The sequence below is a fragment of the Schistocerca nitens genome, chromosome 5 (assembly GCF_023898315.1).
Source record: "Schistocerca nitens isolate TAMUIC-IGC-003100 chromosome 5, iqSchNite1.1, whole genome shotgun sequence".
Taxonomy (NCBI): Eukaryota; Metazoa; Arthropoda; class Insecta; order Orthoptera; family Acrididae; genus Schistocerca; species Schistocerca nitens.
This window is the reverse complement of record NC_064618.1, coordinates 440,522,957-440,546,224: the sequence shown is the minus strand read 5'-3', so window position 1 is coordinate 440,546,224 and position 23,268 is coordinate 440,522,957. Positions and strand designations below refer to the sequence as shown.

The 23,268-nt window shown below is 40.3% G+C and overlaps 1 protein-coding gene across 1 annotated transcript in view; it reads left to right on the top strand.

Annotated features, from left to right (window-relative positions):
* LOC126259631 (probable asparagine--tRNA ligase, mitochondrial) overlaps positions 1–23,268 on the top strand; it is a 71,306-nt gene that overhangs the window by 35,403 nt on the left and 12,635 nt on the right. The window contains exons 4-5 of the mRNA XM_049956553.1: positions 11,469–11,672; positions 18,099–18,379. Coding sequence (XP_049812510.1) covers positions 11,469–11,672; positions 18,099–18,368 — 474 coding nt within the window. The 3' untranslated portion in view covers positions 18,369–18,379. The remainder of the gene's footprint in view (positions 1–11,468; positions 11,673–18,098; positions 18,380–23,268) is intronic.

Genomic DNA, 23,268 nt, shown 5'->3' with positions numbered 1-23,268 from the left:
CCCTTTTGTTGTAAATTCCAGTCCCACATCTGAGCCTTTCTTTTAGTTCTTCATTGCTTCTAAATGTAAATCCCCACGACTACTCTGTAATTCAAATTTAAGTGCTTGGCAGATGGTTCATCGAACCACTTTCAGACTATTTCTCTTCCACTCCACTCACTAACAATGTGTAGGAAAAACAAATACTTACATCTTTCTGTATGAGCTCTTATTTGTCTCATTGTATTACGATGATCATTTCTCCCTGTGTAGGTGGGTATCAATAAAATATTTTCACATTTGGAGAAGAAAGTCGGTGATTGAAATTTCATGAAAAGATCTCACTGCAACAAAAAGTGCATTTGTTTTAATGATTACTAGCCCAACTCATGTATCACATCTGTGACATTCTCTCACCTATTTCATGATGGTTCAAAATGAGCTGCCCTTCTTTTTCCATAATGAGAGCCCATGCAGCATCTAATGGGGAAATACTGTCACAGTTTATAAGGACCTCAGGCAGTCATACTTCCGGTGATTCATTGATTGTGGGGTTCCAAAAGTTTGATGTATGGACCACCATTTTTCTTCCATGATATTTTGCAAATTTTCAGTAGAAAAACAGTGATCAGTGATAGTGGACTTGGTGGCTTGCAGAAGGCAAGTATGGCACTCATATTCCAAGATGTGCTCCTGAATAGTGTGCGCTGTTTGCCCTTGTAAGATTTTCCACACTTGCACAGAACCCTATAAACACAAGCCTTGCACAGCTCAAAGTCATCTTTGACAGAGCACAGCAGTGCCAAGATTTCTGGTGGAGAACAAAAAATCACATTAACCGTATGTTTTCTAAATACTCTGTGCCTATTCTCATTGAAATATTTCCAATATATGGTAGGTAAGCTGTCATTCTGAAGGCCTAATCCTTCTTCTTGTTCTGCCATTTGTACATCTTTTATGCTGTCTGTACCTTCTGAGACAATATTCATTGCTCATGACCACAGTTGTTCCAATTCTACTTGCAGGTTATCGGCATCTGATATGAAATGGACTCAGTGAATTAAGGTCTTCAGAATGCCCATTGTTTGTACTGGGTGGTGGCTACTACCAGCCTGTAAGGACAAGCCTGTATGTGTGGGCTTTTGAAATACCAAATGTCAAAGTGTGCCATTGCTCGTATGTTGCACCGAGACTTCTGAACAAGGCAGACAACCTCCTTTGCCCACCTCCATTGTAAATGGTACGTTTACATGTATGGAGTTAAGATGTTGAAAGGATTGTCATTGTCAGAGACTGTCTTAACCGTGAGACCATGTAGTATCAACATAGGTCTATCACCAAAATACTGCTAGTCTTACAGGTGCTGAGCTGAGTGCTAGCTCCTCCCATTCTGCTATAAAAATGCTCACCACCAGGAGAGACAAAGGGCTTTCCACAGCGACACCATCAGATTGTTCAACAAACTCATTGTTAAATAAAAAGTACGTCAAAGAGAGAGTGTACACAAACAACGCTTTTATATCAAATCCAAACTTGTTGTTGATGAGGTGTAGCAAGTCCACTAGGGACACTTTTGTAAAAAAGGGAACAGACACACATTTGGCAGTTTGTAGCAACATTCAGTAGTTGCCAGCAGTATTCAAAACAGTACATGAAGAAAACATGTGTGTGTGTGCTGTGCTCTTTACTTTCAGTGCTGTGCTACTGAAATTTGATAGACTGGAAGCAGAGAAACAGCTTTAGAACAAGAAAAGCAAGTACACTTGAAGATCAGCTTCTAAAAAATTCCCAAGGAAAAATTTGGGCCTTTATTATGCTATACTAAGTCAGAAGGTGTTTCTGATCTGAAGAAAAGCAGTGTATAAATTGAAAAGCAAAATAATATATACATAAGTATTTATATATTTAAGGCCTCTACTGATACCTTTTACAAATTAAAGGCAAATTACATATGGCAATATAAAATTTATTTTATTTAGTTACACAGACAGATTTAAGTTGAAAAGTACCAATATAAAGTCAGATGAATGGAAAAACTGGTAGAAGCCGACCTCGGGAAGATCAGTTTGGATTCCGTAGAAATATTGGAACACGTGAGGCAATACTGACTCTACGACTTATCTTAGAAGAAAGATTAAGGAAAGGCAAACCTACATTTCTAGCATTTGTAGACCTAGAGAAAGCTTTGGACAATGTTGACTGGAATACTCTCTTTCAAATTCTAAAGGTGGCAGGGGTAAAATATAGGGAGCGAAAGGCTATTTACAATTATAAGAGTCGAGGGGCATGAAAGGGAAGCAGTGGTTGGGAAGGGAGTGAGACAGGGTTGTAGCCTCTCCCCGATGTTATTCAATATGTACACTCCTGGAAATTGAAATAAGAACACCGTGAATTCATTGTCCCAGGAAGGGGAAACTTTATTGACACATTCCTGGGGTCAGATACATCACATGATCACACTGACAGAACCACAGGCACATAGACACAGGCAACAGAGCATGCACAATGTCGGCACTAGTACAGTGTATATCCACCTTTCGCAGCAATGCAGGCTGCTATTCTCCCATGGAGACGATCGTAGAGATGCTGGATGTAGTCCTGTGGAACGGCTTGCCATGCCATTTCCACCTGGCGCCTCAGTTGGACCAGTGTTCGTGCTGGACGTGCAGACCGCGTGAGACGACGCTTCATCCAGTCCCAAACATGCTCAATGGGGGACAGATCCGGAGATCTTGCTGGCCAGGGTAGTTGACTTACACCTTCTAGAGCACGTTGGGTGGCACGGGATACATGCGGACGTGCATTGTTCTGTTGGAACAGCAAGTTCCCTTGCCGGTCTAGGAATGGTAGAACGATGGGTTCGATGACGGTTTGGATGTACCGTGCACTATTCAGTGTCCCCTCGACGATCACCAGTGGTGTACGGCCAGTGTAGGAGACCGCTCCCCACACCATGATGCCGGGTGTTGGCCCTGTGTGCCTCGGTCGTATGCAGTCCTGATTTTGGCGCTCACCTGCACGGCGCCAAACACGCATACGACCATCATTGGCACCAAGGCAGAAGCGACTCTCATCGCTGAAGACGACACGTCTCCATTCGTCCCTCCATTCACGCCTGTCGCGACACCACTGGAGGCGGGCTGCACGATGTTGGGGCGTGAGCGGAAGACGGCCTAACGGTGTGCGGGACCGTAGCCCAGCTTCATGGAGACGGTTGCGAATGGTCCTCGCTGATACCCCAGGAGCAACGGTGTCCCTAATTTGCTGGGAAGTGGCGGTGCGGTCCCCTACGGCACTGCGTAGGATCCTACGGTCTTGGCGTGCATCCGTGCGTCGCTGCGGTCCGGTCCCAGGTCGACGGGCACGTGCACCTTCCGCCGACCACTGGCGACAACATCGATGTACTGTGGAGACCTCACGCCCCACGTGTTGAGCAATTCGGCGGTACGTCCACCCGGCCTCCCGCGTGCCCACTATACGCCCTCGCTCAAAGTCCGTCAGCTGCACATACGGTTCACGTCGACGCTGTCGCGGCATGCTACCAGTGTTAAAGACTGCGATGGAGCTCCGTATTCCACGGCAAACTGGCTGACACTGACGGCGGCGGTGCACAAATGCTGCGCAGCTAGCGCCATTCGACGGCCAACACCGCGGTTCCTGGTGTGTCCGCTGTGCCGTGCGTGTGATCATTGCTTGTACAGCCCTCTCGCAGTGTCTGGAGCAAGTATGGTGGGTCTGACACACCGGTGTCAATGTGTTCTTTTTTCCATTTCCAGGAGTGTATATTGAGCAAGCAATAAGGGAAACAAAAGAAAAATTCGGAGTAGGTATTAAAATCCATGGGGAAGAAATAAAAACTTTAAGGTTTGCCGATGACATTGTAATTCTGTCAGAGACAGCAAAGGACTTGGAAGAGCAGTTGAATGGAATGGACAGTGTCTTGAAAGGAGGATATAAGATGAACATCAACAAAAGCAAAACGAGGATAATGAAATGTAGTGGAATTAAGTCGGGTGATGCTGAGGGAATTAGATTAGGAAATGAGACACTTAAAGTAGTAAAGGAGTTTTGCCACTTGGTGAGCAAAATAACTGATGATGGTCGAAGTAGAGAGGATATAAAATGTAGACTGTCAATGACAAGGAGAGCATTTCTAAAGAAGAGAAATTTGTTAACATCGAGTATAGATTTAAATGTCAGGAGGTTGTTTCTGAAAGTATTTGTGTGGAGTGTTGCCATGTATGGAAGTGAGACATGGACATAAATAGTTTGAAGAAGAAGGAAATAGGAGCTTTCAAAATGTGGTGCTACAGAAGAATGCTGAAGATTAGATGGGTAGATCACATAACTAATGAGGAGGTATTGAGTAGAATTGGGGAGAAGAGGAGTTTGTGGCACAACTTGACAAGAAGAAGGGACTGGTTGGTAGGACATGTTCTGAGGCATCAAGGGATCACAAATTTAGTATTGGAGGGCAGCGTGGAGGGTAAAAATCGTAGAGGGAGACCAAGAGATGAATACACTAAGCAGATTCAGAAGGATGTAGGTTCTTGTAAGTACTGGGAGATGAAGAAGCTTGCACAGGATAGAGTAGCATGGAGAGCTGCATCAAACCAGTCTCAGGACTGAAGACCACCACCACCACCACCACCACAACAACAACAACAAAGTCAAAATATTTTTTCTGTGTTGTCCACTGTTTTTTTGCTATTATCATTATGATACCAATGCTTTTCTATCCAGCTTCTGTGATTACATTTTATATAGGTATACATCTTTTCCTCCTCAACTGAACTACCTAGTGCAGTGGTATTATGTATCAGAGTGTGTACCGCCTCAGAGAACTTCAAACAGTCATTGTCATTCCTTAATAATTCAGTAACCCGTTTCTTTGTGTGGTACATCTTCCTGAAGATTCTGTTAAACTATAACCTAATCTTCATCATTACTAATTTATGGCCAGGGTCTATTTCTGCTGTTCATTAGATCCTACAACCCAGTATGAAAATAATTTAGGAATGAAGGAGACAATTAACCAAATAACAGAAGCATTGAGTCATCAAGAGGGACACACAAAAGAGAATGAAAACCTTTTAAGGAAAAGATGATTGCTACTTACTTTAAAGATGACAAGTGACAGACAGAACATTAGCTTTCAGCCAAAGCCCTCATCAGAAACGGAAACACGCACACATTCATTCTGACAAGCAAGCATGCATCACGCGCACATGACTACCATCTCTAGCAGCTCCAACCGTGATTACATTGCCAGAACTGGCATTCTGGTCCGAGCTGCCAGAGATGGTGGTCGTGTGTGAGTAGGTATGCTTGCATATGTGAATGAATATGTGTGTGTTTCATTTTCTGATGAAGGCTTTGGCCAAAAGCTATGTGTAAGTGTCTTTTCATTGTACCTGTTTGCAACTTAATGTGTTATCTTTACAGTAAGTATCAATTTGTCTTTTCCTTATATTGTTGATATTCCATCCTAAGTATGAGACAGAATTGTTAGCCATTACTAACCTCCGGGGGGCGAAATGTGTAGTACTGCCAACAACACGTATAAAAGTAAAAGAGATACACTTACTAGCTTTTTGAACTCTTAGTTCTGAAAGTTAGGAAGTGTATCACTTATACATTGTGTGTCAGTAATACTACACGTATTACCTTCTGATAGCAAATTTGTTATCAGCCATTCAGTTCTGTTCAACTTGTAGTGACATTATGAATGATGTCCTTCCATGCACCCCTAGACATTGTTTTGGTCCTTGGTTCTTCCAGTGTCTTTCCAATGCCTTCTTTGATGGCCCCTATCAGTCTTCTCCTTGATTTTCCTCTATTTCTTTGACCTTCGTTTCTTTGAACATTACAGATTTTTGTATGGAGGTTTTTGCTCTCATGAGAGGCCCAAAGTACTTCAGTTTCCCAGAGTACTTCAATTTTATTTGGGGTATTTTGGCCTCCAAAGACAGTTTAAGGTTAATTTTTTTCTAGAACAGTTTTTTTTTTTATTCTTTTGATCCATGAAGTTGTCACCATCCCTTCTATCAACAGCCCGCCCCTCAAAATATATGTTTTTAAAAAATCAATTTTCTTGTGATTTGCTGTTTTCATTGTGCATGACTCACATCCATATAAAACTATGGAAAAAATTCAAAGTTTCAGGCATTTTTATTTCAAATCTCCTCCAGTACATTTCCCAACATTCAGCCGTTCCTTCTCATTCCATCAAGTCAGTCTCTCCTGACCTGAGGTTGTGGGTGACTTTTTCGAACTCTATCCCTTTTCCTATACTTCATCAGTCATTTTCCTTCACCCCCCTTTCTTTCCCTTCAACCCTTCTGCCAGAAGAAAAAGCCACTGGCTCCGGAAGCTTGGAAATGTTAATACTGTTATAAAGGTGCCACCTCTTGATGAGTGGATTTTTTATCTATCCTGTTACATTATATTTTCAGTAATAACTGTGATCTTTAAAGCTTTATATTTGATACTGATGAAAGAGCTGAATATACAATGATGAAATATTATTCATTTTTTGGTGTGAAGAGAGGAAAAACTTGTGATAAAAGTAAAGAGCAAATGATATACTGATCAGCAGATATCATATTATTACTATACAGCACTACCCAGAATTTTAAAAAAGAGCAATTCTGTAGTTATTGGCCAGTAGTTACCACAGACCAAATAAACCACAACAAAGCAGCTGACTATGTAAGTCACTCAAAAATGTGGGAAATACTGGGTTTTATGGCAATAACTTTTTATAAAGTCCTCTGGAAAAGCAACTCACTCACCCTCCCTTCACAACCTTTCCAATGAACCTCGACCTCCTCTCATTGCACACAGACCCAGTCTCTCCCATCCACTCAATCTCCCACTTCCAGCTCCACTCCCCCCAAAACCTCAAAATTCTAATCAACACAATCTGGAACCACAACACCCCAATTCAGTAGTTAACCTTTCCTCCAAACCTCTCTCCCAATCCGAAACATCTGTCCTATCCAAAGGCCTCACCTTCAGCCCTACTCCCAGATTCAACCAAACAGCCTTGCCAAAGATTTGCTGTCCTACACTCATAGTCTCTGCTGGAAATATCACTTTGCGACGAAGAAAAATAATCCTAATCCTACTCCTAATTATCCAACTCCCCAAGACACTATCCAAATTGAACCCTGCCTGGAACAGTTCTGTCCTCCGTCACAGCGGGACCCACCTTCTCTTCCTCAAAATCACCCTCTCCAAACCTTCCAGGAATTTCTCACTTCCAGCCTTGCCTCTCAATCTTTCTTGAAAAACCTTAATCCTACTCCCAACATCACCACACCTGAAGCCCAGGCTATCCGTGATCTGAAGGCTGATCGATCCATCGTCATTCTTCTGGCTGACAAGGATTCCACGACCATGGTACTTGATCGTCGTGAGTATGTCACTGAGGGATTGCGTCAGCTTTCAGACAACACTACATATAAAGTTTGCCAAGGTAATCCCATTCCTGATGTCCAGGCGGAGCTTCAAGGAATCCTCAGAACCTTAGGCCCCCTACAAAACCTTTCACCTGACTCCACCAACCTCCTGACCGACACCCCGCATCCCTACCTTCTACCTACTTCCTAAAATTCACAAACCCAAACATCCCAGCCGTCCCATTGTAGCTGGTTACCAAGCCCCCACAGAACGTATCTCTGCCTACGTAGATCAACACCTTCAACCCATTACATTCAGTCTCCCATCCTTCATCAAAGACACCAACCACTTTCTCGAATGCCTGGAATCTTTACCCAATCTGTTACCCCCGGAAACCATCCTTGTAACCATTGATGCCACTTCCTTATACACAAATATCTCGCACGTCCAAGGCCTCGCTGCGATAGAGCACTTCCTTTCACGCCGATCACCTGCCGCCCTACATAAAACCTCTTTCCTTATTACCTTAGCCAGCTTCATCCTAACCCACAACTTCTTCACTTTTGAACGCCAGACATACCAACAATTAAAGGGAACAGCCATGGGTACCAGGATGGCCCCCTTGTACGCCAACCTATCTATGGGTCGCTTAGAGGAAGCCTTGGTTACCCAGGCCTGCCAACCCAAAATTTGGTACAGATTTATTGATGACATCTTCATGATCTGGACTCACAGTGAAGAAGAACTCCAGAATTTCCTCTCCAACCTCAACTCCTTTGGTTCCATCAGATTCACCTGGTCCTACTCCAAATCCCATGCCACTTTCCTCGATGTTGACCACCATCTGTCCAATGGCCAGCTTCACACATCCGTGCACATCAAACCCACTAACAAGCAACAGTACCTCCATTATGAGAGCTGCCACCCATTCCATATCAAACGGTCCCTTCCCTACAGCTTAGGTCTTCGTGGCAAATGAATCTGCTCCAGTCCTGAATCCCTGAACCATTACACCAATAACCTGAAAACAGCTTTCGCATCCTGCAACTACCTTCCCGATCTGGTACAAAAGCAAATAGCTAGAGCCACTTCCTCATCCCCTCAAACCCAGAACCTCCCACAGAAGAACCCCAAAAGTGCCCAACTTGTGATAGGATACATTCCAGGACTGGATCAGACTCTGAATGTGGCTCTCCAGCAGGGATACGACTTCCTCAAATCCTGCCCTGCAATGAGATCCATCCTTCATGAAATCCTCCCCACTCCACCAAGAGTGTCTTTCCGTCGTCCACCTAACCTTCGTAACCTCTTTGTTCATCCCTATGAAATCCCCAAACCACCTTCCCTACCCTCTGGCTCCTACCCTCGTAACTGTAAAACCTGTCCCACGCACCCTCCCACCACCACCTACTCCAGTCCTGTAACCCGGAAGGTGTACACGGTCAAAGGCAGACCCACGTGTGAAAGCACCCTCATGATTCACCAACTGACATGCCTACAATGTGAAGCCTTCTATGTGGGAATGACCAGCAACAAACTGTCCATTCGCATGAATGGACACAGGCAGACAGTGTTTGTTGGTAATGAGGATGACCCTGTGACTTAACATGCCTTGGTGCATGGCCAGCACATCTTGGCACAGTGTTACACCATCCGGGTGATCTGAATACTTCCCACTGACACCAACCTATCAGGACTCCGGAGATGGGAACTTGCCCTTCAATATATTCTCTCTTCCCGTTACCCACCAGGCCTCAACCTCCGCTACTTTCAAGTTGCCGCCCCTCGTACCTCACCTGTCATTCAACATCATCTTTGCCTCTGCACTTCCGCCTCGACTGACATCTCTGCCCAACCTCTTTGCATTTACATATGTCTGCCTGTGTCTGTATATATGCGGATGGATACGTGTGTGTGTGCCAGTGTATACCTGTCCTTTTTTCCCCCTAAGGTAAGTGTTTTCGCTCCCGGGATTGGAATGACTCCTTACCCTCTCCTTAAAACCCACATCCTTTTGTCTTTTCCTCTCCTTCCCGCTTTCCTGATGAAGCAACCTTGGGTTGCGAAAGCTTGAATATTTGTGTGTGTGTTTGTGTGTTTTTTATTGTGTCTATCAACATACCATCACTTTCTCGTTTGGTAAGTTACAGCATCTTTGTTTTTTATATGTATTTATAAAAAGTTATTAGAAATCTGTGCAGAAACCAACAACAGTATAAACACAGCTAGAATAAAGAGAAACTTTCAAGACAGGGGATGGAGCCAGTCAGGAATATATACTATCTTTCTTTCTTTTCCCGTCTGTATGGTGATGAAATAATGAGTACTGCATGTGTAACAGATATGGAAAGTGGAATTAAAATTGGGGGGGGGGTGGGGGGATTATTTTTCATTTATAACTGCTTAATTTAATTGTAGCAGAATTTCCAAGCGGTACCCTTCTTCTTACTTCCTCTGGTGAGGAGCTGCATTTTGGTATTGTAGATCCTAAAAATATATATTTATTGACTTCCTCGGAGATTTCTCCATATCTCACTACATTAGTCTTCATTCTTGTTGTCATAATTCATGTTTACTTCAAATTTACTCTTAGACCAACTTTTCCGCTTTCTTTCCATATCTTTTCCAGCACACATTTAATGTCTTCTTCACTGCTAGGAGTGTTGTGTCATCTGCATATTGTTAAGTTGTTGATTAAATACCCCCTCCCCCCCAGTTTTAATTCCACTTTCCATATCTGTTACACATGCAGTACTCATTATTTGCTTACCATGCAGACGGAGAAAGAAAGAAAGATAGTACACATCCCTGACTGACTCCTTCCCCATCTTGAAAGTTTTTGTTTCTTATAGCTGTGTTTATAATGTTGTTGGTTTTTGTACAGATTTATGATTTACTGCAAGAAGTTATTCCCATGAAACCCAGTATTTCCCACATTTTTGAGTGACTTACACAGTCAGATGCTTTGCTATGGTTAATTTGGTCTGTGGTAACTACTGGCCAGTAACTACAGCATTGATCTGTTTTAAAATTCTGGGTAGAGCTGTATGGTAATAATGTGATTTCTGCTGATCAGTATATCATTTGCTCTTTACTTTTATCAAGTTTTTCCTCTCTTCACACCATAAAGCGAATAATATTTCATCATTGTATATTCAGCTCTTTCATCAGTATCGAATATAAAGCTTTAAAGATCACAGTTATTACTGAAAATGTAATGTAACAGGATAGATAAAAAATTCACTCTTCAAGAGGTGGCACCTTTATAAAAGTATTAACATTTCCAAGCTTCCGGAGCCAGTGGCTTTTTCTTCTGGCAAAAGGGTTGGCGGGAAAGGAAGAGGGGTGAAGGAAAATGACTGATGAAGTATAGGAAAAGGGATAGAGTTCGAGAAAGTCACCCAGAATCCCAGATCAGGGGAGACTTACCTGACAGGATGAGAAGGAATGGCTGATTGTTGGGGATTGTACCAGAGGAGATTTGAAAACCCGAGAGCTTAAAGGTTATTACTGAGAGTGGCTTGTGCCACTGTTGCTTTGAATGTTCCAAATATGTTTTATGCCTTCCTTGCTCTTTTCCTAACTGGTGAGTGCTCTTTCAAGCAGTCATAATTATGACTGTTTTAGCCAGTCATGAAAAAATATTAGTTCTTTATTTTCTATATTTTTATTGTTTATACATAAAATAAGTATATGACTAGATTATTTTAACAGATCTAAGCAAAATTGTCTGAATTCACGTCACACTTCCTCTTAATATGGAGGGTTTCTTTCCATCAATATTTACTTTAGTTTGGAGAAGTGAGCTTCAAAGCTCCATACAGCTATCCTGTTTTAGGTTTGTATGTTTTACCATAAACTATTTCAAGTGAATGCCTGGATGGTGCCGTCGTTAAAGACAGGGACAATTCCCTTCCTATCCTTGTCCAGCTGACCTAGTGCTCCACCTCAAATATTCTGTATTAATGGTATGTTAAATTCCAACTTTCTATTTATCATGATTTTCCTGTAGTGATTTGGATTGGTTGATACAATTTTAGAATTTTGCATGTCTTTTTTTTTTTTTTTTTTCAAAATTGTTCCAGTCAGTGCTGAATCCAGACCCTTTCCCTAAAGTAATGCGCAGTGAAGCTGCTGAGGCCCTTGGCATTGACCCTGATGCTCCATTGTCACGAGAACATGAACTAGAGATAGTGAACCGGTTTGGTGGAGGAAGGCCTGTTTTTGTTTATGGAGCACCAGCATCTACAGCCCCTTTCTACGCTAAGCAGTCTAGTAAACCAGGAGAGGTAACATTTTATAATTTTGTGTTTATATTGTACTTGCATAACTTCTTCATATGGAGGAATGATTGTTTTTTGTAGCACAGTTGAAAATGATTGAATGAAAATTTTAGATGTTTTGCAGCATAGTTACAACAAGACAAAAAAATTGTACTTACCACTCTATAAAACAACAATAGAATATAAATTTTAAAGTGCAGCTGGAAATATTCTTCACAAATGTTGTGAGAAATCTAACCAGAGGTCATAGAATGAAGGATAAATTAATTGTGAATCCTACTGTGAGATGATTTACCACATGAAGCAAATATAAGACAGTCTTGGAAGGCATGGTGTAGATAAAAGATCACAAAACATTTCCTGACATATTGATTATTGAAAAGCTCATAGGAGTTTGCCAATGAAGATTCATCAGAAACGGTTGTCTTTTGTTGAGAAAACCCTCACCATCCTCAAGGTACAAACAACAAATAAGAATGATCATGCTACATAGTTTAAACCCACAACGAGTAGTGCTGTGCCAGTTGAGAAGGTAGAAGAGTGAAAACATGAAGACAAACACAGTTAGTAAGCACAATACCCACCTGCTGATGACCAAATTCAGAGAATAACACACCCTGAGGTTACCTATAGATAGTTGTGATGGTGTTCATAGGACTTTGTGGTGCACATCTGACCTCACCATTGTTTTAACCTCTCAGACCTTTTTTTTTTTTTTTTTTTTTTTTTTTTTTCTCTGGAGGAAGGGTAATGTGGTAACGCTATTATGTGATATTTTTATGATTTTAAATGTGAGAGTTATACAAAAATATGTACCCATTTTCAAAAGATAATTTGTACACTTTGCTTCATTTTATGGCCTAATATAAATAATCATGAAATATTCTCTATTGTAATAAGTAATAAAATGATCATTCAATAGTTTCCATGCAGAATAACAATAACAATATTCAGTTATGCAGTGGAATATAGCGAACCAACCACATCCATGTATTCTGATGGTCATGATCTGCTGCTCACTGCTACAGGGACTTGCTTATATTTTCATTGTGATTTCCAACAATTGGCAGCACCTGCACATGATGAAAAAGTTGAGCATTTACAAATGTGTATCTCAGGTTTCCATTGGGAAAAAATTCTTCTGTGTCAGCTAACGCATAGTAAAAGTTAATATACATGATTGTAACGAGAGGTTCTGAAAGGGTTAATGAGGATGAAGTGGGTCCCACACAGAATTTAAATGAAAACCTTTTTGTCTGTTTATGAGATCATGGACTTGAAGCTTACTCATTTCTCTCTAAACTCCGTCCCAATAGTTTTAAGTGAGGGCTATAAACTTACATTGGAATAATCTATGGGATGGCTTTTAGCGAGGTTTCATAGTCTCAGATTTACTCATTTATTAACACTTTATTGCATACACAAAACACATAATAAATGACTCATGGTGTCTAAGAATTACTGATCCTGTGAATTTTCCAGAACTAAAAATGAAAATAATTGGAATTAACACAACTCAAATTATGGTAAAGGAAACCAGGAGGCAATTCCGACAAAATCACTTGCTTTTGTCTGGAGCCTCCTGACATCACAATGAGGCTGCATAGTGTGATTGTATTGTAAATGTGTCACACAAAAGATGCTGTGGTGTGTTACTTTTTCTTTTTATTTTCCATTTTTGTTCAGTACACAGTTGGACAAATCAAATCAAGTGGCATGACAGATATATTACACATTAGGAGTAAATAAATTATAATTAAGACAAAAAATAATTCACACATTTGATGAAAAAGTGGATGTTAATGTAACCTGTTCCTGATTTCTATCGCTGTTAATCAGATGAAGATGCAGTCCATAGCTGCTTCCTCTTTGTGGCACATTTCATCAAGGCATCCAACTTTGCTTCTTGATTCAGATACCTAATCCTTATAAATGTTGTTGTTCTTACATAAAGAGCAGTAACTGCGTCATGAGATGTGGGAAACTTTGTTTCAAAATAGGGCTTAGAGACGTAATGACATTTTTTTTTGTTTGCACACTCCATTTCCATGAAAAGCAGCAAATTATTTTTCAAACTCCAACAATTTGTTTGTTTATGTTGGTATTGGAGGGTAAAGACCACCTCAAGATATAATCAGAAATCCAGTGTGCATTAGGTTCTCCTATTTCACTTTTTGCTGCTGGAAAACCTAATGATTTATCAATGTTTTGGCACATAAATATGATATTGTCTGCAATGTATTTCACTGGATCTGGAAGAACATAAGAGATAACAGTCGTCACACAATATTATCACATCTGTTAATAAATTTTCTTCAACATTCACAGCTCCTGGGATACCTCACACTGGCGATTCATCAAACATAAATTGAATTTGGCATCATCATCATTTTCTGTGTGTACTTCATTCCAATCTACCTGTTCTAGGCTGCTCTTAAAACTCTGTACCCTGTTCGCATCAATAAGCCTCCCTGCCTTGTATGAACCTGCCTGTAAGGTGCTACATGTGTTATTTCCATTCACTGTGCATCAAGATCAGATAGTCCATTAACAGCTGGGTACACATTAATTGTCTGCCTGAGCACTGTCTATTGGGGTTATCGATAAGTGACCTACTATCCTGCTGCACACGAGTTGGAAAATTTACAACAGATACTAGATTGAAACAAGCAAACAAAGATTCTAGCTCATCTTTTCTATCCCTATCTTTTAAGAAATCTACATTAAAATCACCACAAACTGCTAACTGCTTCTTTTTGTCTAACAGGTAGCTCAATAATGCCTGTAGATTTTAATATTTTTGACTTTGTGTCTAGTTTTTATATAGGTAGCAACTCCTCCTTTTTCCATGTTGACTCTACATGAATATGATGCTAATCTGCAATCCCTTAAATTTAACTTCTCCATCCGTGGGGTTATATGGGGTTCAGAGAAACACAAAACATCTATACCTTCAGAATTTACCCTATTTTCTAGGCATACAAGAAACTCATCTATCTTATTTTTCAATCTTCTAATGTTCTGATTTTATTTCTTTGGATACTGCTACAGACATTATGGCACTGTTCTGTTTTAATCTCTTCCAATACTCTCTGTCTGTAACCTGACAGTAATGTAAAAAATGTGTCCCTTTGACTCCAGTTATCACAGGTATTTTGTCTTGTGTGCGTGTGGCCCCCTTTACATTTTCTGCAAGAACAACAACTAATCTATCCTTCCCCCGCCTATTCAGGTGCAGGCCATGACTAGTGCAACCCCACCTCCCAATTGTATCAACAGGCACAGCACAGATATGAGATTAAGTTACTGCCAACAGTAACCCCACCCCTCCAGCTCTCTGTTAACACAGTTGACAGCCGTATTAACCCAGGGCTGGTCATGGTGCTGCAAAACATCCACAAACCCCACATGAGGTGTGAGCTGTTGCTGCTCCTATTACATCCAGGACATACCTAATACTATAGTCCGAAATGCTGGCCAAGCTGTTTCCTGCTCCTACTATAAGAACATGGTCCTCACCATCAAAATCGTTGCACAAGGCCCCTAGGTTTTCTGTAACCTGGCTAAGCTTAGTACTAGGTTTCACAATGCTTGTGACCTGGTACTCGACTCCTAGCCTATCCTGTAGCAACTGGCCTACACCTCTTCCATGACTGCTACCTAACAGCAGGACTCTTTTCTTTCTGCTTGACTTTACTTCCGACCTAGCATTACAATTGTTACTACTTCAGGTAACAAATCAAACTGATTGCTCACTGGAATCTGAAACTGGTGAGTCTGGAGTTGGTGGCATCGTATGAAAAAACAGTAGAGACCCAGCAGTGGTGTGCTGAAAATTTGATGGACTGTCATACTCGGACATTTTGGAAAACGTGCTGTAATAGAAGATCCCGCTGGAATGCTGCTGCAATATCTCTCGAATTTATTGGGGAGACCCCATAGACTATAATGTGGGAGCAGTCTGAAAACAGGCAGTTTCTTGTCTGTCAGATTTCCCGTAGGGAGTCTGGAGAGGGCATCTGCATTAGAATGTTGATGGGAGGGGCAATAATGTATGGAGTACCAGTAACTGGATAAGTACAAAGCCAAACGATGGAGCCAGTTATCCATTCATTCGGACAGTTTAGTCTTGGGCCCAAACAAAGACAGCAAAGGTTTGCGATCTGTACTAAATGAAACCTATTTCCTCAAGAGACAGTGTGGAATTTGTGCACTTAAGTGGCTGCAGGAAAATGCGGTTTTATTTCCAAAACGAGTATTTTTGTGCTTGCTGTGGAGGATGGCCACACTAACAAACTTGTCCTGACAATTGTTTATACTTCACAGAGAGCATTGTTTGGCCCAACAGTGGATTTCCATGATGCCTGTAATCCCCCAGTTTGGAATGCATACTGTCCAAAGATGGAGTGCCAAGTCCAAAGATGGAGTGCTAATACTAAAGTACATTAATTCATTGATCAAAGAGGCAGATACACTTCCATCAAATAAGAATGTAACAGATGCATTTCAAATTTCCACACATAATAGTATTTCTTACATAGTATTTCCCCTGCACAGTCACATCCTGTAATGCTGTTTATCTAAATAATAGACACTCGCAGGTAGCTATCTTTCAGATTCTGACATATTTAAGCTGTTTGCCTTTTATGAAAACCCTGTAGGGGCTCAACCTCATAATAAAGAGAGTCCTGATGATGTAGATCTTAAGTGAAACAGTCAGATATTTCCAAGCAGATATTTGTTTGTAAGACTTTTTTATTGCAATATCACTTGTGAGGAAAGGCTGCGCCTTTCGCTAAATGTATTTATTCGTGTTTAACAATAGTATTATGGAAAAGAAAGATTGCTAGTTACCACATAAAGGCGGCATTGAGTTGCAGACAGGCAAAGTGAAAAAGACTGTTAAAATATTTACTTGTAAGCTTTAGGGCAAAGTCCTTCTTGTGACGTTGGACCCTAGTGCCTGAGTGTGTGTGTGTGTGAGAGAGAGAGAGAGAGAGAGAGAGAGAGAGAGAGAGAGAGAGTTGTGCTTGTGTGAATGTGTGTATGTTCTGTTTCAGGACTTTGTCCAAAAAGCTTACAAGTAAATATTTTGGAGTCTTTTTGATTGTGTCTGTCTGTGACTCAGTGTCTCTTCTGTGTGGTGGCTATACTCTATCCTTTCCACAATTGTTTTTATTATTTCATCTTTTAGTTTCCATTGTTTTATTCATGTTTAGTGAGAACAGTGATAACCATAGTGATGAGAACTCTACACCCAACAACCACCACCACCACCACCACCACCACCACCACCACCACCACCACAGCCACTGCCACCACCACTACTACCATTATCTTTGTCTAAAGAAGCAATGTCTTGTAAACCTCCAGATTATTTTAATGGGCAAGAGATATCTGGCTCCAGAAGTATTTTTTCTGTTTAGTCCAAGAAGAGTCTGAATCTGTTATATTCTGTGATTTATTTCCACTTATTTGGGATTAAATAAAATCTGTGTTGCTGTTGTTGAAGCTTGCATACAATACAGTGTGTGTCTGTCACAGACTTCATCCAATCAAAAAGATGGCCATAGATAATACAATGTTTCATTGATCAACACTCCAGTGTGTGTGTGTGAAATGTAAATAATCTTTATCATTTCTCATAGAAGAAGTAGTACACATCTATTTTGATCTCATTGCATAAAAATTTGAATTATATTAATCAGTTAGGTAATATCCTGTGTAAGTGACTAATGTTTACACAACCCTCCCGAGAATGTCATTAACATCTCTTATAAGATGAAAATGGGAAAAAGTGTGTATAAAAGGTAAACTTGGAGTTTTTATTTTTATTTTCAGTTGAGTTGTATTCCACAGTTCATCTTGACTTCCTCATATCTTGTGATTTTTTTTTTTTTTTTATTTCTGTCTTACACAATAACACCCTGGCTCATTTGACAGCAGTGGTGCAACAGTAGTTTACTAAAAAGTAAGTCTCGTTGTTTCCCAAACTGTATTTTTATTTACCGGATTTATCAGCTTCAGGCCATATCCTCTTCCCAAAACATAAAATGTTCAAGATTTGATTCAGTTGAGGGGATGCAGAAGACTTAACCTTCAACGCAAAAATTCTGAAGAATGATTTCTCTGAGACCACTAAGAGGTTGAAAACTCGTACTGAGCAATGTACCCTGTCAAATTGACCCTATTATGGGTAATTAAACAACCATTATGACTATGACTTTGTAGGTTCTTATGGCCTACTCTATATATAAACTGTGCACATTTCACCAAAAATCTCATTGTCATTCTTGATAGCAGTTGACAAAAAATTTCTTGCAATAATAATTGAATAAGCGTCAGATTGTTGAGATACTTACTGTGTAGCAGGTAAGTCTGTTGCCTGTGTTTTATTGAACACAAAATGAAAGATGTCTTCTACTGTAACAGGTTGACTCCTTGGAGTTGCTGGCACCCGTTGTTGGTGAATTAGTTGGTGGAAGTATTCGTGAAGACAACCCAGATGTCTTACAAGAAAAGCTATTGAATCTTGGTTTACAAGAATCACTTGCCTGGTATCTGGACATACGTCGCTTTGGAAGCATACCTTCTGGAGGATTTGGACTTGGTTTTGAAAGACTGCTTCAAACATTGTTGGACGTACATAACATACGGGACACAGTTCCATTCCCTCGGTGGCCTCATAATTGTAAAGCCTGAGCAATGTTTTGGTGAGTTTTTATTTTTGTTAATTATTTGTTTGGTTGTTTATGGATAATGAAAGAAAAAGTCAAATGACATTTGTTACATACTTCAGAATGAAATGCACGCAACTCTGAAGGAGCTCTGCTATTATTTATAAAATCTTATGGTGTGAACTGTGTAATATAAGTAAAAATGCATCTAATTTGATTTAAAAAAAGTAAACAGTTAAATAGTTCCTTTCAGGTCATAACATACAGTGATACCAGCATTTAGTATTGTTTACTGATTTTTTTTTTATTTGCACATATTTCATTCAATGAAATTTTTTTCCTGCTAGTGTCCCCTTTAGTGCTTATTGCAATGTCAGATTTTGTGGTTAGTAGTCACAATGGCTTTCAGAGGATAACAAAACTCCTCACGCATATTTATGTGTAGTGTTTAGCCTGGTTCGTTGTCGATCATTCGTCAGCAGTCTCCTGAAGGTAGCAGCAAATTTCATTGCAAAAAATTCTTGCAGTATCAATGACCACACGTCTAGATCTGTTCATCTACATGCACATACATATTCTGCAAACCACTGTGAAGTGAATGGCTCAGGGTACTTAGTATAGTACTACATGTTAGAGTTTCTTCCCATTCCATCTGCATGTAGAGTATAGTCAGAATTACTGTTTAAAATACCCAGCGGAATGTCTGAAAACAGTTTAAGTCACATATTTGACAGGAAAGTCGTTTTATTTTCTCTACAGACCCATTTGTGTATTATTAACTTCTTGTTTGCACTCTTCACACGAAAGCCCCAGCATACAGCTAAACGTTTTTCAATATTCCAAGACACTTTGCATCTTTCCATAAAATAACTGTTCCACATGATACATACTTTTAATGAACACTTACATTTTATATCCACACCTGCACTCTGGCATGTGGAAGATATTACTGTCACTTTCCCCTTTCCTGTTTCAGCCACAAATGTTTCACAAGAAGAATGAATGCCAGTAATCATCCAATGGGCTCGAGTCTCTCTAATTACATCTTCTCAGTCTTTTCACAAGATATAAATTGGAGGAATCAATATATTGGTTGACTTTCAGGAACAAATGCTCTCAGAATTCAACAGTAAACCACTCTGTGAAACAGAATGCCTCTTCTGCAACATCTATCACTAGATTTGGTGGAACATTTCTGTGATGCTTTTGTGCTCATCAAATGAACCTGTAATGAAACACACTGCCCTTCTTTGGATCTTCTGTATTTTTTGTGTCAATCCTATCTGGTAAGGATCCCATACTAAAGAGCGGTATTCAATTATTGCTCGAACAACGTTTTTGTAAGCTACTTCCTTTAATGATGGTCTACATTTCCTGAGGATTCTTCCAGTGAAGCTCTGTCTGGCATCCATTTTTCCTGTGATTTTTATATGTGGTCATTCCACTTTATACTGCTCCATACACATACTCCTAGGTATTGTAAGGAAGTAACATCTTCCAGTGATTGTTCAGAAATTGTGTAATCATCCAATAACGGATCTTTATGTCCACTTATAAGCAGTATGTTAACATTTGCTCACATTGATGGTCAAATGCCATTCCCTGCACCAAATGTCAATCATCTGCAATCTTCCTCCATTTTGTTACAATTTTCTAGCATTGCAACTACTGTATATAAAACAGCACATTCTGGGAGGGGATCATGGACAAAGAGAGCAAACTGGGTTTCACAAGATCTTTATTTTCGGAACCTGTGTTGACTCCTGCAGAGGAAATTTTTGGTCCCCAGAAATGTCATAATAAGCAAGCCTATAACATTGGCCACTGTACTCCCATGGCCACAGTGATGCTTTCACTGTGTGATAAAGTGACAAAGTGAACAAGTAAAATTTGAGAACATGGGGTGCACAAAACCCACATGCCTCTCTGGAACATGAACCTGAGTTTCTGAAACTTTGTTTTGTGTGCCATAACCAACTACAGAGCCTTTGGTGCTTTCTTCTTCATAGAATCTACCATTACAGCCATAACCTATCTTGATATACTTTCTCTCTCCTTGTTGCCTCGGTTGACAGAAGAGATACTCGACTTCATTTGGCAGCAGGATGGAGCCCCACCACATTGGTATAACCTCATACATAGTCACCTTAATGAACATCTTCCACAGTGCTGGTTGGTAGTCTTGGTCGAATGATGTGCCATTCATGTTGTGGTGCCCCAGGTCACCAACTGTAAACCAATGTGTGAAGAATATGGTTTGTGTACCCTAGTTTTTGCTGGTCTTAAAGTGGCTAAGACATTGGATAGTCAGTTTAGTTAATTCCATTAATCGGGTTACATCAAATGGGTCTGGCAAGAAAAGCAGTACTTGATAGACATCTGCCATGTCACAAATGGAGCCCACATCGAACATCTGTGAATGTCCATAGGAACTGTGAGAGATAACATTTCAGTCTATATGTGTATTTTTGAAATGGCGTCGTTACTGTTGTCATAAGGATAATTTCTTTTTGTCCCGTTCATTCTGAATCATCTTGTAAATGGAACGTTGTATAAGAGAAACTGATCCAATAGGGGGAAAAAAAAATGGTTGCTTTTCATTCCTGCTCGTCTACAGCCAGCTATATTGAAGTATTTCCTTGACACTCCAACAGTGATCACCTGGGTCTCATGAAGACTCTAGACAGAATCAGACACACGTATTACTGGCCAGGTCTCTACTGATCTGTTTGACCCTATGAGCAATGGATGCCTGTGCCATAATTACCTCCAGGGCATCTGATACTAATTATTCCTGCTGCAGCAACAGTCTATCAGATTGGAATTGACCTCTTGAGGAGATTCCCAAAGGGAGCAAACAGGAATAGATGGATAATAGTCTTCAATGACTGACTCACCTACTATTGTCACCGGAGTTGTGCTGACTGCGGAAACTCCAGAAATTGCAAAATTCTTTGTAGAAGACCTCCGTTTGAAGCACAGAGCACCCCATGGGATAATCTCTGATTGTGGAAAAGTTTTCCAATCAAAAGTAGTGTCAGAGGTAATTTCCCATTCAGTATCACCCACAGTGACGATTGCCTACCACCCTCAGAAGAATGGCCTCATAGTATGCTTTATTAAGATGTTTGCAGATATGCCTTTGATTTACATTGATACTGAATAGAGAGATTGGGAAGATTTATTATGTCTTTTTACACCTGTGCAGACAGTGAGACTATAAGAAAAGTTATGTAAGCACTACTTTGGGCCATATCATATCTATTACCATGTGTTGGGCATCACATATGAAACTGAGATTATGAACATTCATCTAGAAGACAAAAGTGCCTACTCCAGTCCTGAGGTGCAGATTGATCATAGTAGCTTGTCATTCAAGGAAACTAAAGACCTGCCCAACAGTTGTGAAACTTCAATAAGAGGGACTGTCTCTGACGATCATCGTAGTGAACAGGACATGACAACACAACCACAACATGAGACTCCAATAGTGCTGCCATATGGAGGACCATTGACAAGATGTAGATCTAGGGTGCTGTAATCAGTTCCAATGAGAACTTCTGAAACAGTAGGTCACTGTTTTTTCAGAAGAAGTAACAATCCCGAGAGCTGTGGTGCATGCAGTGTGATGTAGCGTTCAGCAGTACGTGATGTGGTTTGTCAGTGCAGACCCAACCACAACCAATTATTTGTTATGTAGTATTTATCATTTCTGGAAGGTTTTCAAAATTCATGATGTTTTTCATGTTATATTAATTTTTGGAATATTCAGTGTTCGTATAACTAGCAATGCTCTCCATCCAAGAGTGCTGTTCTGTTCTGGTTGTATTTTGATATTCATAATAAATGTGCTTTCAACACGAAGTTTTGTATTTCATCATGACCCGCTTTCAGGTTTGGACTTGAGTGTGGTTATGGTGTAAGAGTATTACGAACATCAAATAAATTATAACAAATGGTCGTATTGCATATTTATCTCATGATGTCCATGTTGATAGAGTAACTATAATTATTCACAGTAGAACCTGGATATTTATTTATGTTGGATTTTATTCATGCACTCCACCAAATAATAATAAGAAGGGTTTTACATGCATTTTGATAATATATTGTCTCTCTTTCAAAGCAACTTTTCACAATATATGTGCATCATCTGAAGTTTGCAATCACTAATATGGACTCTACACATTTTCAACACTTTCCCAACACTCTTGAAACTAAAATTGATTCCAAAAATGAACTGTAACTCTGACTGTGGGCACTGATGCCCCTGTGTAAATATAATTATAAAAATTACAATGTTACATGTAATTGTTTAAGTATCTACAAAGCTAAATTTATAACTGAAATATATAAAAATTGATTAAAAAGTAATTAACATTATAAAAATTTTGAGAAATATTGGTATTTTATACAAATTTTAACAAATATAAAATTATAAGCAATTACCAGAATGAGATTTTCACTCTGCAGCGGAGTGTGCGCTGATATGAAACTTCCTGGCAGATTAAAACTGTGTGCCCGACCGAGACTCGAACTCGGGACCTTTGCCTTTCGCGGGCAAGTGCTCTACCAACTGAGCTACCGAAGCACGACTCACGCCCGGTACTCACAGCTTTACTTCTGCCAGTACCTCGTCTCCTACCTTCCAAACTTTACAGAAGCTCTCCTGCAAACCATGCAGAACTAGCACTCCTGAAAGAAAGGATATTGCGGAGACATGGCTTAGCCACAGCCTGGGGGATGTTTCCAGAATGAGATTTTCACTCTGCAGCGGAGTGTGCGCTGATATGAAACTTCCTGGCAGATTAAAACTGTGTGCCCGACCGAGACTCGAACTCGGGACCTTTGCCTTTCGCGGGCAAGTGCTCTACCAACTGAGCTACCGAAGCACGACTCACGCCCGGTACTCACAGCTTTACTTC